This window comes from Corylus avellana, chromosome 5 (assembly GCF_965113065.1).
Source record: "Corylus avellana chromosome 5, dhCorAvel1.hap1.2, whole genome shotgun sequence".
Taxonomy (NCBI): Eukaryota; Viridiplantae; Streptophyta; class Magnoliopsida; order Fagales; family Betulaceae; genus Corylus; species Corylus avellana.
This window is the reverse complement of record NC_142494.1, coordinates 27,725,295-27,741,693: the sequence shown is the minus strand read 5'-3', so window position 1 is coordinate 27,741,693 and position 16,399 is coordinate 27,725,295. Positions and strand designations below refer to the sequence as shown.

At 34.1% G+C, this 16,399-nt stretch overlaps 2 protein-coding genes and 1 pseudogene across 2 annotated transcripts; all 3 read right to left on the bottom strand.

Moving 5' to 3' along the window:
- Positions 1–47: 47 nt before the first annotated feature.
- LOC132182719 (glutamate NMDA receptor subunit epsilon-1, putative (DUF3598)) lies at positions 48–6,280 on the bottom strand. Its single transcript, XM_059596041.2, has 7 exons — positions 5,947–6,280; positions 5,600–5,694; positions 4,483–4,600; positions 4,247–4,365; positions 905–1,091; positions 618–767; positions 48–532 (listed from the first exon to the last, which is right to left on the bottom strand). Exons 1-7 carry the CDS (start codon positions 6,211–6,213, stop codon positions 242–244), a joined length of 1,227 nt encoding a protein of 408 aa, XP_059452024.2. The 5' UTR covers positions 6,214–6,280; the 3' UTR covers positions 48–241.
- A 1,763-nt stretch (positions 6,281–8,043) lies between these two features.
- LOC148586000 (early nodulin-like protein 20) lies at positions 8,044–8,897 on the bottom strand (annotated as a pseudogene).
- A 1,666-nt stretch (positions 8,898–10,563) lies between these two features.
- On the bottom strand, positions 10,564–13,838 carry LOC132182371 (early nodulin-like protein 17). The gene is made up of 2 exons (XM_059595601.2): positions 13,529–13,838; positions 10,564–11,209 (listed from the first exon to the last, which is right to left on the bottom strand). The coding sequence occupies exons 1-2, from the start codon at positions 13,722–13,724 to the stop codon at positions 10,869–10,871; spliced, it is 537 nt and encodes a 178-aa protein (XP_059451584.1). The 5' UTR covers positions 13,725–13,838; the 3' UTR covers positions 10,564–10,868.
- Positions 13,839–16,399: the final 2,561 nt, after the last annotated feature.

Below are 16,399 nucleotides of genomic sequence, written 5' to 3'. Positions count from 1 at the left end.
GTCCAATTTTTAAGTTCTAGGTTGATGTGATGTAAGCTAAGTGACTGGACGGTTTAGACATGCATAATGGAAATCCTTATTTGCTGGCCTTCCACATAATGGACCAATTATATCTATGAAAATATACACCTTGACCTACTGCAATTGAATGGAAGCAATACAAAATTTCCACCAGAGTATTAGAGTGTAATAGAAGGAAGCCTAATTTGATACATCATTTTATTCAACCCATGAGGTGTACTCACAATTTAATCTCAGTAAAGTAAGTTGATGAGACAGCCAAGCCTTCTACATCGTAAGTGCGAACCAGTCTTTGTCTCTTGCCGGGTGTCTCAAGCCAACAGAACTCCAAATGGAATGGCTTGGATTCTGCCACACATTTTGCCACATCACATGGACATCCCATGTACATTCCGCCAGGCAAGAGTGTCATCTGGTAGCCTCCATCAAATGTAACCAAATTCTCAGATTGGGTACCCGTCCAATGTACATTAGTGGTTACTTCACCCCCAGCAAAAGTCGAAGTAATATCCTGAGATTTCATTATTCAAGAAGCTCACATTTACATCTTTTCTGATTCATGAGGAGAGAATAATTTGCTTGTGAGTCTAGGATACCTGAATAAGCTGACCCTTGTCATTCATCTCAAGTGATGAAACTGTTTCAGCTTCAGCAATTGTTGCTCCATAAGCACCACTGCGTTTTGTGATGGAGCGACCTTTCCAATTACCAAGATATGGTATAATCCTGTTTGTGTTTCCTCGCAACTGATAAAAGAAATCATTATGACCATAAACACCATGAAAGAAAGAAAAAGAATGAAAGAAACGAAAAGAAAGACAATAATAGAAACCCAAAAGTTCCTCACTGTCCGCTGATCAATAAAATTGACCATAAAACTCACCATGGTATTATCAAGTTCAGGAGGAAAAGGCACCGAATCACCTCTTTCCTCGAGGAAGATGAGAAGCATTTCTATGATGCCCTTTGGGTCCATGATATGGAATGCTCTTGCTCGCATATCTTTCTCCACTGAATAGAGGCAGTTCTCACAGACAATGGAAGGACGACGGGAAGGAAGCTTGAGATTTCTGCATGGCGAGGATAATTGGAAAGAAAAAGAAAGTAAGCATATAAATTAGAAACAATAACAGTTAGAAAACACTGAAACGGAGCTCCACATAAAGGTATGAAGGTCAGAGAGTAACAATCTACAACTAGTAGATCATCATGTATGAAAGTTCGTACAAATGAAGGTGGTCCGGTCCACAATAATCGATTCAATCAGTTCCAGATCCCCAAACAGGACATTAAGGCCTTGTTTGGGAAGCAAGATTTTCCAACTCAATCTCAATTTTTTTCTAAATTCAAGTTTGGCAATTTTTTAAACTCAATTCAACTCAACTCAAAAAATTTCAACTTAACTCAAAAATTTTTAACCCAATTAATAAAAATTATAAATAAAGATTGAAAAAATAAATAAATAAATTTAAGGTAGCCGAAACACCCCAGGTGGTGGCTGGGCCACCCCAAGCCCAACTGGGGTGGTCCGACCACCCCTTAATATTTTATTATTTTTTAAAACTTCTTATTATTATTTTTTTAATTAAATTTAAAATATATGTAATATTTTATTATTATTTCTATCAATGGGACATATATTTCATTTATGACCTTAGGATCTCTCTAGAGAGATCCTAATTATTAATTGGATATTCTCCGATCCATTTGGATCGGAGAAAATCCTCTACCGTGTTTGACACACATTCCTTCGTGGGCCATAGGTCGAATAATGAAGGTTGTTGATAGAGGACAATTTTCAATCATATTTGCTTTAACAAAATGGACATATATAGCGATTCTGACATCATATGGGGACATAATTAATGGCGTTGGAAAGCTCATTTAGAGGGTTACAAAGTCATATTTCATTAAGTTTTTCTAATTCAAATGTTTACTGAGTTAAAATAGACCGTAAAAAGAAAATTGAAAAGCCGTACAAAATTGCTCGTATGTTGTTTATGTTTGAACAAGCTTTAAAACGAGTTGACAAAATAGCTCGTTCAATAACTCATATGAAGTTGGGTTGGAATGAGTTATTCATAGATGCACTCGTTTAAAGTTGGGTTAGAACAAGCTGCTGTGTGAATTGAGAATTCATGTAAGAATACGAGGAAACCATAGTTAGGTTCGAAAGAGCATCTTACACGTTCAGACAAGCTCCAATAAATTTTTGTAAACAAACTTTTATTTGAGCGTTTTCTTAGGTTCAGGAGTCTAGGTAGTATAAATATATGTAATGGCTATCTATAGCCTTAATTTATTATGTTATTTTGACCAGTGATCAATGAAAAACACTTTTAAGAGTGGTTTTCTTTTCTATCCACATTAAATCCTTGATTGAGTATTAGTTTTAAGAAGAGTTGTGATTCTTATCTTGTTTGTCTTGGCAAACTAATCACTACACGCTGCATTAATTGATATCAAAGTCAAGTTGCACTGCATCAATTATTTAATTGTTGATGGAGATCTTGTGGGCTAAACAACAACAAAAATTCGTCCAAAGCGCGTTAACTAGCAGAGTAGGAACGTTAGTAATTACTACTCTTAACTATCGGCAAATATGTCAAGGATTTAATGTGGATAGAAAAGAAAACCACTCTTAAAAGTGTTTTTCATTGATAACTGGTCAAAATAACATAATAAATTAAGGCTATAGATAGCCATTACATATATTTATACTACCTAGACTCCTGAACCTAAAAAAACGCTCAAATAAAAGTTTGTTTACAAAAATTTATTGGAGCTTGTTTGAACGTGTAAGAGGCTCTTTCGAACCTAACTATGGTTTTCTCGTATTCTTACATGAATTCTCAATTCACACAGCAGCTCGTTCTAACCCAACTTTAAACGAGTGCATCTATGAATAACTCATTTGAACCCAACTTCATATGAGTTATTGAACGAGCTATTTTGTCAACTTGTTTTAAAGCTTGTTCAAACATAAACAACATACGAGCAATTTTGTACGGCTTTTCAATTTTCTTTTTACGGTCTATTTTAACTTAGTAAACATTTGAATTAGAAAAACTTAATGAAATATGACTTTGTAACCCTCTAAATGAGCTTTCCAACGCCATTAATTATGTCCCCATATGATGTCAGAATCGCTATATATGTCCCTTTTGTTAAAGCAAATATGATTGAAAATTGTCTTCTATCAACAACCTTCATTATTCGACCTATGGCCCACGAAGGAATGTGGGTCAAACACGGTAGAGGATTTTCTCCCGTCCATTTTGGATTGGAGAATATCTAATTAATAATTAGGATCTCTCTAGAGAGATCCTAAGGCCATAAATGAAACATATGTCTCATTTATAGAAATAATAATAAAATATTATATATATTTTAAATTTAATTAAAAAAATAATAATAAGAAGTTTAAAAAAATAATAAAATATTAAGGGGTGGTCGGACCACCCCAGTTGGGCTTGGGGTGGCCCAGCCACCACCTGGGGTGTTTCGGCTACCCTAAATTTATTTATTTATTTATTCAATCTTTATTTATAATTTTTATTAATTGGAATGAAAATTTTTGAGTTAAGTTGAAATTTTTTGAGTTGAGTTGAATTGAGTTTAAAAAATTGCCAAACATGAATTTAGAAAAAATTTCAGTTTGAGTTGGAAAATCTTGCTTCCCAAACAAGGCCTAACTGATTTGATGATTATAATATTTTAAACGAAAAGCAAGGCCACATTATAAATTTTCCCTGTTACTACTTCACAAATTGCTATTTTAGACCTGAATTGCCCAAAAGAAAAAGATTTAATCCAAACGCTACAACCCACCCCACCCCCACCCCCCAAAAAAAACAAAAAACTGTGGAAATGAGCTCTATGGAATAATTACATGTCTATGGAAGGTCTGAGCATGCCTCATGAAATGCAATCGAGAATTTTAAATACTAGAAGCTGATCCATAAAATGCAGGTTACCTATCAGCCAAGATTCATTCTGTTCAATGAGAATAGCAATACAAACATGACAAAATGAGCTTCTATAAACATCTCCACCAATTTGCAGCCTTAATTTCACTCATTAATGTGCAAAACCTTTTCTATTTTTAAAATTTTTCTTTTCTTTCATAGGTTTTAACAGGCATGTACTATATTAATGTAACTGCTTAGTCCAACTATTAGTTATCGGCAATGCATGAAGAACGTCTTTAAAAGAAATAACTTACTTTGGTGATTCTTCGCCAGTGTCATCTTCCCCAAGAACCCCTTGCCTTAACACGGTTTCTAACATGCCAGCTGTCTGGTATCTAAGAGCAAATGCTTTCTCTTTTGGGAAAAAACCAATCTGCAGACTAGTTGTAACGGACATTCAATGGAAAATAATGGGATCACAAAAAAAACATTTTTCCATGGGAAAAGCTGATAAGTAAACTTAAAATCCACAAAGTACTAGAATACTCACCTGTTGATATTTGTCGACCGTGAACATATTGGTTTCTTTAATTTTGTACTCTGCCCACTCTGGCTCATCATCATATCCCGAAATTGAGGTGCTTGATGAAGGTTGTTTTATGTATAGCCTATATAGTAAAAGAAGATTAAGCCAGTATGATCATAGAGCAATAAAAGTGTAAGAACAATAATTATTATTAATTGCATTAATATTATATCCAATGGTCTTCGGACCAAATGGCATGTCCTTCTGCCGTAAATGTGGAAGGTAAGGTCACGGATTCAGTCTAATGGGAGTGTGAGTTGTACTTGCGTATCAATAATATTTGTATTCATCAAATACCATAAGCTACTTACTTATCTTGGTTACATTTCCTTGCAACCAGAAACTTGGAAAATTTGTTTTCTTTTTCTTTGGAGTATCAGAAGTCAAAATGAAAGACAAAAAAAAAAATGTCATTCTAGAGTTGAAGGCTTAATGATCACCAGATAACTCAATTGCATAATGCATGTAATTTATAAGCCATAATGAAACAAATAAAACTTATGTCCACTTATCACCCAAATTCTCAACCAAAAAACTTGGCCATCTACCCCAATTTCACTTAGTATTCTCTACCAGTGTATATGAAAAAAAAGTAATAAAATACAATCATCTATGGCACTAGATCCCTTTTTTGAAGCTCTATCTGGATAAAAGAATTTCACTTTAGTTTCTACCTCTCTATGGTGGACACAATAAAACAAACTCCCTATACGTCCTTAATAACACTAACAATCACTTCTAGTCAACAAATTTCCAATGCACTACAAGTTCATATAGCGCATAGATTATGTGATCATCCATTCAAATTACTCTTTAAAGCAGTCCTACATAGACTTCATGCCCCGGAAGTCCTTCCTTACTCACATGGCTCACCACACTTCCATTTTCATTTGGAAATATTCTAATCATCATCAATCTCATAATTGCTGCAGCCACGTCATTCAAGTTGGAATTCGGAACAAATCAAGCAATACGAACAGCATTATTCATCTGGTTAATTGCTCCGAGCAGACAACAATTGAATCAATAAAAATAATTATTCCCTTATCAATAACTAACGCTCATTAATACTGAAGCTTACGTCTGAATGAGACTGATGAGTTCATCTTCTCCATATGAGCTCACCGCAAGCTTTGTACTCAGTTTATGCAACAAATTCCCATAAGCATCAAATTGCTGCAAAATGCATCCCAAAAAATAAAGATAACTAAACTCTCATCTTTCATTGACCCAGAGAACCAACAAAAGACTTTTTTTGGGGCATGGCAATAAAAGACACTTAAACTAAGCATATTTCGACATAATACTCATTATCCGCAATCAAATCACATCAAACACAAGACCCAGAATACCTTTTTCTCAGCCAGCAAACAGAGAGCTCAGGCTTAAAAAATACAAAACGTTAAAAGCAATTAAGCATAAACTTACAAAGAAAGAACCGTTCCACTTGCCCAAGTTGAGGTCGAAGAAGCTGTGAATATTGTCGATGCTCATGGATGCTTCATTTGGTTTCTGAGCTTCTTCACCGACTTGGGTGGACGAGGTTGAGTTCGTGGCTCCGGTTCTGAAGCTCCGGAATGTGGGAACATAGCTAGGACATGGGTTGGACAGATATGTGGGGAAGGGTCGGATTATCTTCGAGTTTGGTGGTTTGGGGATGGGAGGGAACGAAAGAGAGTAGCAAATGGAGGCCATTGAGGAGGGTTCTGTGGTGGAGTGTGTCTGCCAGAGAGGTTCCTGGGGGTGAAATCTCTCTTATCTGAAATGAATTCAAAGCCCAATTTCAAATGGGGTCAGCTTGCAGCCCAGCCCTTTAACACACATTTTTCTTTTCCTTTTTTTTTTAAAAAAAAAAAAATTATTTTATATGTCCGTACGTAGAAGTGTAGGGAAATAAAAATTTGAACTGGTACCATTTATTTTATGAGACGTGGTCCCAACTGATTAAACTATCTTGAGAACCACATTTTTCTTTCCTATCAATCTATGATGTTAAATATCATATAAGATGCTTACTAGTGTCTCTGACCGTGCGGTTTTGTATGCTAAATGCATAGTTTAAAATAAATTGTGAAAACTCTTTGGTTTAGAAATGAGTTTTAAAAAATTGACAAATTGAAAAAGTGGAAAAATATGTATTGCAAGAAAGTGATGTGTTTTAAAAAAATACATACAATTTAAAAGGCCAAATAACAATTTTACTAAATGCTTAACCGCGTTTAAAAAAATTGCGTTTTCATTAGTTGCGTTTTGAGATTTGTATTTTTTCAAATGGACAGAAATTTCTTACAAATTGGGTGGCTTCTAAAACGTTACATAAGTCCTTTAAACACGTGAAAAACACATGTAGAAATATTTTCAAAATTAATAGTTATTAAATATTATTTTGTGTCTTGGGAATCTTTTAAAATTGAAGGTTTTAAAAAGCATTGAATGAAGAGAGTCCCACAAGAGAGTCCCACATTGAAAAGAGAGAAAGTGAAGTTGACATTTATAAAGCTTAACAAACTTTAAACTATTATAAAAGCTTGGGAGTACTCTAGTATACACTAGTACAATGAGGAGCACCTACATCGGCTGTAGGGCGCATCGGAGCTCAAAGCAATCTGATCATGACCATTCATTTTTGAACGATCGAGTTCTAAGGGTATTTTCATGTTTTTAATTTCGTTTGTGCGAAACGCAGTTAAAACAATAGAAGTTTCTAAGCTCCATTGTATCCTAGAGAAATATTTGTTGTAACCCTCTTGCATATCATATATGGTGGGGGCAAATAATTTCTTAAGGAAAGTGACATTGTAAAACACCTTATAAGCAATTTCGTTTTCTGTATTTTTCCTATTTATTTTACAACACTTATTTTTTTATTAATGCCGTTAAAAAAAAAAAAAAAAAAACATGTGCTACACATGTTACTTTTTCAGAAGTTGAGTTTTAGGAGTTCATACAACTCAATTTATGAGAAATTGTTGTCATTTTCAAATAATACATTTTTTAAACCACTAAAGCAAACATCTGCGGCCTTGTTTGGTAAAGGGGTTGGAATTGGCTTAGACACTGTTCATCACCATTTCCCCAAAAAATTAACATAAAAACATTTAAACTTTTTCACTTTTTATATCACATCATTTACTTTTTATTATTATTCAAATAAAAAAAATAACTTCAAAACAAAACTTTTTCACTTTTCCATACTACTTTTTTCACTTTTTTATACAAAACATTCTTACTTTTTTTTTTCACATCAATATATATCAACTAGAGTGTCTAGACCAACCCATTTACCAAACAACACCACAATTATTCCGAACAGGACCAATGAGAGGTCAGACATAACATTATAAAACTACTCAATAAATGCATTTCCGTGCCAATTCAAATTCAAAGGAAAAACTCCACCATTCATGTTATCTCATTTTCCTAATGAATCCTTTCAAATTTGCCCAAAAGGCAAAAAGGCCAACAACTGCACAATTATTTACATACACGACTGATGAATCTATGCTGACACCAAATATATAATTGTCAATCAAGTGCTGGTTTGAGTATGGATGATGGCCACCACAAAAGGTATGGGGAGAATCATTGGGTTGAGGGCATGTGGTGGAGAACCATTTTTGGCTCGAGTAGGTGCTGGAGGTGCAGTTGATGAAACTCCACTTTCCACATACACAGCAACTCTCATTCCATTGAAGCAGTAACCTCCACTGGACAGGAAGCAATAGAGCTTTACCTTTGTGAGTTGAAAGTTGAAACACATCTCTGCCTCCGTTTGTAATGTTTCTTATGAAGTCCTTGTCATTGCAGTTCTCATAGCTTGTCTTGTTCACTTCCAGAACATTGTAGGAGTGTTTGTCAAAGACGAAATCTTGAGAGCTCAAAACAAAGCCAAGTTGGCAGCCAATTAATTAAATAGAATTAACTCAACAATAAAACTCAGATTAATGCTTACAAAGGCTAAATTGTTTATTATTGAATTGGATACACAACATATTATAAGGAATCCATATTCATGAACGATTTCAACAATTTGAAAATATAGTATCATCTATCAATTTTTATGATTTAACGAGGTATTAAAATAGAGATTTTGAGTTTGAACCCTAACAAGATGTTTGGTTAATCCAGCGCGAATGGCTACACCAAATGCATGTGAAAGAATGAAAACAGATGTAAAAAGAAAACAATTGATGAGATTGAGAAAGTAAAAAGAGATCAAAGAGAATACATAGCCAATCGCCCATGTATGGATGTTGAATAATCGACCATTCAGTGCAGTTTACGTTCTGAGTCCATCCCTTACGTGAGCCTCCCACCGTGATTAGCCGCGCCACCGTGCCCGTTTGCCACCCCATCACCATTAGCACCACCGCCACCATTTGTTGTGAGTACACTTGTGAGTGTTGTGTCCCACATTGAGAAAATATAAAAGAAAATAGTAGTTAGTATACTTAAGTGGATCTTAGCCCATTAGCTTAGGCTTTTGGGCTAGAGTTGTGTTCAATTATGTATATTAATGGTTCCTAAGGGGTAACTCAATCAGCTGTGAACCACGCCTCATGAAGCGGAGGTCACTAATTCGAATCCCCCCTCCTCCTTCCTTTGTGTGGACATGTCAAAAAAAAAAAAAAATTATGTATATTAATGTACTCTTGGTGAAAACTCCGTAATTTTACATACTAAGTTTTTTAAAATAAATCTACATAATTGGCAATATGTATGTAATATCTTAAACACAAGAGATTATGTACCTAATTTAGGAGATTGTGTTATGTTTTGAAAAAGATAAATGATTGATGTCAATATTTTTTTCATTTTTTTTTTTTATCTTATCTTACAAATTAATTATTAAATTTGTAAACTTATATCGACCCCACATAAATCAATGATAACCCAACAAATTTAATAGATTTACAAAAGTGTTTTCCTTTCCATCGATTTACACATAATCATCAAGTCTCAGTAATCTGAGTTGCTAGGTTAATATAACAAGTGTATGAGTTGCATACACTACCTATGCATTGGAAGGTGTCTATTTGGTGCAGATCTGTTTTTAAACCTGATGAATAGTCATGAGTTAGCGGATGTTTTGTAATAGTTGATTGGTATGCTGTTGACGTATGTAATTTTAGCTTCGGCTATAATTTGCTTTCAAAGTTTTTGCTCTGTTTGTAAGAACATTGTTTGCGACCTTTTTATCAATGAATGAGTATGAAAATTTTCCCTTAAAGAAAAAAAATTAATGCATCAAATATAAGTATAATTCATACAACACGCAACTCATACATATATTTTGCTCACAATTTTCTTGCACCATCAATAATTACTCCTTCATGGAAAATTATTCACCTGTTTCATCCGAGTGAGGCGTTTCTAGCCAATAGCCATAAAGCAAACTTGTGCCTTTGGTTCGAGTAAAATAACATTAGTACAAGACAGTTTTTCTCAAATGGATATGGTAGGATTCTTAAGAAATTCTTAACCTCCTATGGTAGGATTTTCAAACAATCATGGACCTCCGAGTAGGATTGGGTTTGAATAATTTACCTGATTGATCATTTTATTCAAGAACAAAGCATATTTAAGAGAAAGAAATACAATAGAAAATAGCGTCCAACATGAAATAGAACTTTCATTTTGACTCACAAGTTAACAACCTAACCTACTATCAACAAGACTTCTAAAAGAGATAAAAGACGTAAACCTAATCCTACCTAAATAACAACATAAAAGAGATAAAGATAAAAGGTCGGGTGGTTCAATCAATGTTTCTTTTTTCAAAAATTGAATTTTTAAAATTTTTATTAAGGTTTTATTTTTTTTTTTTTTTTTTGTGTGAATATGATAGGTGTACTTTTCTCTATTACTCTATTATGATTTTCACATATATTTTAATACACAGAATTAAATTGAAAGAAATTAATTGGCTTAGAAGAAAACTTTGACCTTAATACAAGAACACAAGAAATCCCCTCCACAAGAAATTGAGGCAAGTAATCAGGATTCAGGCACATGGTTAAGGGCCACACATATACAATATTCGTATCATTAACCAACATACAGAAGAACATATCCCATAGTTTACGCAATGAATGCTTCAATAAATAAATCAATCTCTTCAACATTTGAAACTCACTACCTTGGGCTTAATCAAAGCCTCAATCAAAGCAACACCAAACTTTCAGGTCAACTACCTTGAAGAAAAATAGCATAAAATAAATTACCCCCACCCAAAAGAAAAAGGGAAAAAAGTGCAAGACAACTCTATTCCTTCCACAAACTGGTTAAGGAATTCGTCTAATTGGAATACCCCCACCAATCACTGAATTTTGAAAATCAACACTTAATTACTACCAGAACCGGAGGAATGCATCCCATACTGCACCAATGGCAAAAACCATTGGCAAAACAAATTTGCCTCTGGAAGTCAAACTAGGAGAGCTGCTCTTTTCGTTTATAGGGGAAGTTGTGGGGGGAGGTGGTAAGTTTTCAACATGTACAGCCAACTTCATGCCGCCATAGCAGAAGCCCTTGCCACTAATGATGTAGTAATTTCGAGTCACATTTAGTGGAACCACATCCCTTCCAGCTCCAGTAGTCCAATTGTGAAGAGGATGATCCGAGTTGCACGCCTCATAGTCCGTCTTGTTCACCTCTAGCACGTTCATCTGGTTCCTATCATACACAAAAACTGCAGAAGACAACATAAGAGTTACCCAGCAGCTTTGAATGATTAACTAACCAAGTTTTGATATAGGATTCTAGAATTCAAACTAACCATAGTCCTAGAATCTAATAGGCCAAAAGCATTATACGAAGGATGCCTAACTTTCCAGGTATTCATAAACAGTATATTAACCTTCAAAATAACAGTAGGTTTACATGGCTGTGCCAAAATATTAAAATGAAATGATTGAAACTTTTTACCAGAGCAGGAAATTAGAGCAAACCACATATTTTAGAGGAATAATATATGAAATTTAACACTTCAATCAAGAGCATTCTCAGTTGATATTAGCAAGGGGCAGTATTGTCAACAGATGCAAGAAGTGCTCCTTCTTCATGTTTGTAATGAATTTGGCATTGCTGATTGCCCTATCAAAAGCAAGAATAAGTGAACCCAAGACCAACTTGGTGGTAATCAAAACTCTCTGCAAAGTACTTACACTTTACATACGAACTCACTTTTGGAGCATCAGAACCGAGGGAAACTTGATCAAAATACTGGTGCCAAATGTAAGGTGTAGATAGTGGAGCCTAAAATACAGCTAAAGGCATAATAATGGCTACTAGAATATTGAGCCGGTATTATGTATGTGGTGTGCCATTGATTATAGAGTTCGATCAGAGATGTTAACCATTTTATGACCTTTTAGTGGGCTAATAAATTAGGCATAGCTTAGACTCCCATAGCAAAGATCAGGTTTGGTGGTGAACCATTTTATGACCTTTAAGAGGCTAGGAATAACACCATATCTCATGCTAACAGACTACACTCCCCCTTATACAAGCCAAGCACCTTGTTATCAAAGTTCAAACGCCATGTTAGAGAACTTATTTATCTAGAAAGCTTAAGTTATAGCAATGTACATATCAAGCCAGCAATGAGTAACAAGGCTGAAGGTCTTGAAATGTCCTCAACGACATATATTTGAGACTCATGTCAGACTCAAAACCCTATGCAGCATGAATTGCACTTTAAATAAAAGGAGTAAGATGGTTTGAATTGAAGACGTTAAAATGATAAGATTAAAAAAAGAAAAAAACACAGGTAAAAATTACAGGGTAAATGTTGATTTACCAAAAGATATAATTCTGATAACATGGGAATGCTAAAGAAGAATTTATGATCTTGATTGAAGGTTCTGTTTCATTTCTTTTTCAATTCTTTTGGAACCAAATACAATTTGTTTGTTCAACTAGGTCTTAACTTCAAAGTTAGAATGCTTGGAAGCAGGGTTGACTTTTTCTCTACTTGTCTAACATGCCCAACTAGGTATCAATGACGAAACCAATTGGAAAGTTATTGAATCACAAAACAAGCAAGGAAAATCAATAACTGAATCCTATTGAGTAATCAAAATCAACAGTGAAGGTAATATCTAGATCCAAAAAGAAAGCGATTTCCCATGAATGATCAATAAAGTAGCTAACAGCAGCTCGAAAGAGTAAAGACAAGCCTTTTATACTTATAACACAAACAGAAACCCAAGCAAGTTCAAGAAAGTAAAGAATATACTGAGCTGCTCCTCACAGGAATCCTGAACTAAGAACAACCTGACTGCACAGATCAGTGCCAGGAAAGACACTTCTTTCTTTTTTTTTTCTTTCTTTTTTGGGGGGGTGGGGGGGGATCCGAGTTGCACATTGTTACTTGCAACTACCCCATTTTCAGTTAAATTTTAACTTGTTGGGTCTCAATTGTTAATAGGAAAGAGGAAAGAGTTCACAACAGGAAAAATGTTAGAATATTAATTTAGACGATTAGATTTACCATTTAGCTGTGATTTAACAGGCAATTCATCCCAATCAAGAGTATTAAGTGGAAAAAAGTTTTTGCTTTCTCAAGTCTTAATAGACCACATTTTTCTTTTTTCCTTTCTCTTTTCCTCTTTTCACTTTTGTGTATTTGCTCAGCAGTCAAACAGAGCCTTAAATGTACGTTAAACAGATTAGCAGACAACTATCTGAGATAGTCCGGTACCCTTCCAAGCGGGTTTTACACAAAAAAAAAAAAAAAAAAAAAACAGGCATTTTAACAAAATTAGAGGAAACGAACTCTCCATTAAGCAGAAACTTTAAGTGGGGAAAAACAAAAAAGCAAATTTAGTAGCACAAATCAAAGAAAAAGCACAACTTCTCCATAACCCCATTAGATCTATATCATTTAGCTGCAACACATCAAGCAAAAACACAGAGAAAGCTGTCTTAATAGACAGCAGATCTAAGCTTGAACACGTGCATGCACACTCACACCCCCAAAAAGAGAGAGATAGAGAGAGAAGCTTACAGAGCCAGTCACCATTGTAGAAGTGCTTGTCCTGAGCCCAAACAGTGTAGTTGACATTGGTTGTCCAACCCATGTTCGCTCCCACGATCCACCGAGTAGCGGAGACCCCTGGAACCATCACCATCTCGGCGCACATTAGCACCAGCACCACCATGGCCAGTGACCCAAACCCATTCCCTCCTTTCACACCCTCCATTGCTCTCTGTCTCTGTTAGTTTCTCTGGAATACTCTGGCTCGAAAATGCTCTGTTTTTGGCCTTTCTTCGCTTTCGCCTATGTAGTACTTGTATCAAGAGGCTCCTGCTTCTAGATCTGCTACGACGACCGTTAGATTATTTATCATGGAAAATATATTGCTTTTTACTAATTAATGTTTTCTTTATTTAATAATGTATTAGCCAGTTTAGCAAGATTGCTAAAGACGACTGTCTTGTGTAATTGGACCAACTTCAAGATTTCAAGCTAACTAGCACGTGCGTTGGCGTGGCGATGGGCCATATCTTGGTTTTATATGATATCAATTATTATATTATAGTTTTTTCTTTTGTCTTTTCTTATACAAAATATAATATTTTTCTAAGCTATGGAACAAATATAAAAATTAATACAAGAGATTGAAGAAAAAAAAAAAAGGATTTTATTTTTAAATTATTATTTTTCTTTTGCTTTTCACGTTAGGTCTGTAATTACATTTTTTTTTTATTGTAATTCTTTTTCTTTTCAACATCATTGCATAGTTACACAATAAAAAGTTGTTTAAGTGTGCGTTTGAAATGTTTAAAAGTATGTTTAATACTTAAAAAATTCGTTTAAAAAAAAAAAAAAAACCCGTTTTGAAGAAAAAAAAATTGAAAGCTCTTTTAAAAATTTTAAAAACCTAAAATGACCAAAAACTACTTTTGATAAAAGCTTCATTTTTTTAAAGCTTTTACCCAAAAAAATTATTTTTTTTGACTTAAAAGTTTTATTCCTCTTTTACTAATAATGCAACTATAAGGATTTGATAAATAAAATATATGAAATCTTAAAACTTTTTTACTAATAATGCAAATATTAGATCAAAATGATTTTATTTCTATTCTAGTTACATATCAAATATGTTTTCTCTTCTTTCTTTTTCAAATTTATAATAGAGAAAATAGTATTATGTTGATGAAGATTTTTACATGGTCGAACCGACAGATGGGCACCTACAAAATAAGGAGAAGATCATCGGAGTGAAGTCGGACCGAAGGTGGAGAAGAGAACCTTCATGATTATGTTAGAAAGTATTCCAAAAGTGTGAGACTCAATAAAAAGTTTTTGGACTATAAATGACATACTATTTTGGGAGGTTTATGACACATCTTATGCAAGATTTTTACCACGCACATAGCTATGCAATAGCTGGCTAACGGGTAGATGGCTCTAACCACGAGTTATAGTATTAATAGATTATCATTTATTTAATAAATAAATAAAATTGATAAAAATTAATAATGTCATCAATTTTCTAACACAGAATTTATTGGGAACTCCGGCAAGAGTGATCCCTTTTGTCTGCCAAAAAGTGTAATTCTCATGATGCCAATCCATGTTATCTCTTTGAGAATCTTATGAAAAGTCATTTCTAGGATTTACTGGATTGATGTGGTACCAATTTGAATTGGAGATTGGTGGGAAAGAGGCCACCATCACTATTACACATCTTTCCGTTGTGTTGTTGATGATTGCAGGCATATATATCATCATGGAAATGGAACTCCAATTTTGTGGACTAATAAGTTTGTCTCCTAGCTCGACTCGAACTCGTGCTCCATGGAACTCAATCCCATTTATTGTTAGCATTGTGCTGGATATGCCAATAAAAAGCTTAAAGAGTGTTGGAATATATTTCCATTTATTTGTGATTACAATCAAATCGTTGCAATTGCATATCAAATCATTGTGATTGATTATCAAATCCTTATAATTGATAATAAAATCCTTGTGATTTGATTACCTTATTTGTAATGTATTCACCTATCATATTTTTCTTATAAATAGGGACTATTTGTATTATAAAATAAATCTATTGAATAAGAGTACAAGGTAGACGTAAAATATTTTGTATTATTTATTTTATTCCGCTATTCTTTTATATTTCTATCAGCTTTATGAATTTCTTCAAAGTGTTCTCTAGGTAAAGTGAAAGAACAAAATTCAGTCTTTTTCTTTTTCTTTTTCCCCTTTATATGAGTTGAATGGGTGGGTATAAGTATAACGTTGAAATTACTGTTTTGATAAGGAGTAATGCTACTTTTTTTTTTTTTTTTAGTCTCTCTTGTATTTTTCAAAATTAATATGACTTTAAAATTCTTATTAAATTAATAGTAATTTTAAAATAACACAAAAGGACATCAATAAATAAATAAATAAATAAAATTTAGTATTAGTCTTTGATAACAGGCACAAGTGAGTCAAAGCCCAGATGCAGGGGACCAAAAAGAGGCTCATGTAGATGTAGAGGCCTCAAAAACACGACAAGAAGGACAAGTCCCGATAATCGATTACGGGGCCACATTTCCAAAGGGAAAACTAGAGTTTAGGAAACCAGGAGGTAGGAGGAATTGATTTCACTGCATTTACGGCAAAATGACACCAATTGTTTCCGACCACCCCCAGACCGGCCGCGTGGCCGAACCACCCTATAGGTAAAATGGGGTGGCCGGCTACTCCTCACCCCTGTCCTTTTTTTAAAAAAATTTTAAATTTTAAATTTTTAAGTTTTAGATTTAAATTTTAAAATTAAATTAAAAAAATTAATATTTTAATGATGTGAAACGGCGCGTTTTGACCCAGACTAAGGGCTGTTAAAAAAATTTTACGACATGAATTTTATTGTCATTTTGA

Excerpts from the sequence above, each read along its gene's own strand:
- LOC132182719 (XM_059596041.2), bottom strand. The coding sequence starts at position 6,213 with ATGGCCTCCATTTGCTACTCTCTTTCGTTCCCTCCCATCCCCAAACCA. Across the intron at positions 4,601-5,599 it reads CTCATCAGTCTCATTCAGAC|GCTATACATAAAACAACCTT; the intron begins GTAAGCTTCAGT and ends TTTACTATATAG. Across the intron at positions 1,092-4,246 it reads ACTGGCGAAGAATCACCAAA|AAATCTCAAGCTTCCTTCCC; the intron begins GTAAGTTATTTC and ends CTCGCCATGCAG.
- LOC132182371 (XM_059595601.2), bottom strand. The coding sequence starts at position 13,724 with ATGGAGGGTGTGAAAGGAGGGAATGGGTTTGGGTCACTGGCCATGGTG. Across the intron at positions 11,210-13,528 it reads CTACAATGGTGACTGGCTCT|TTTTTGTGTATGATAGGAAC; the intron begins GTAAGCTTCTCT and ends TGTCTTCTGCAG.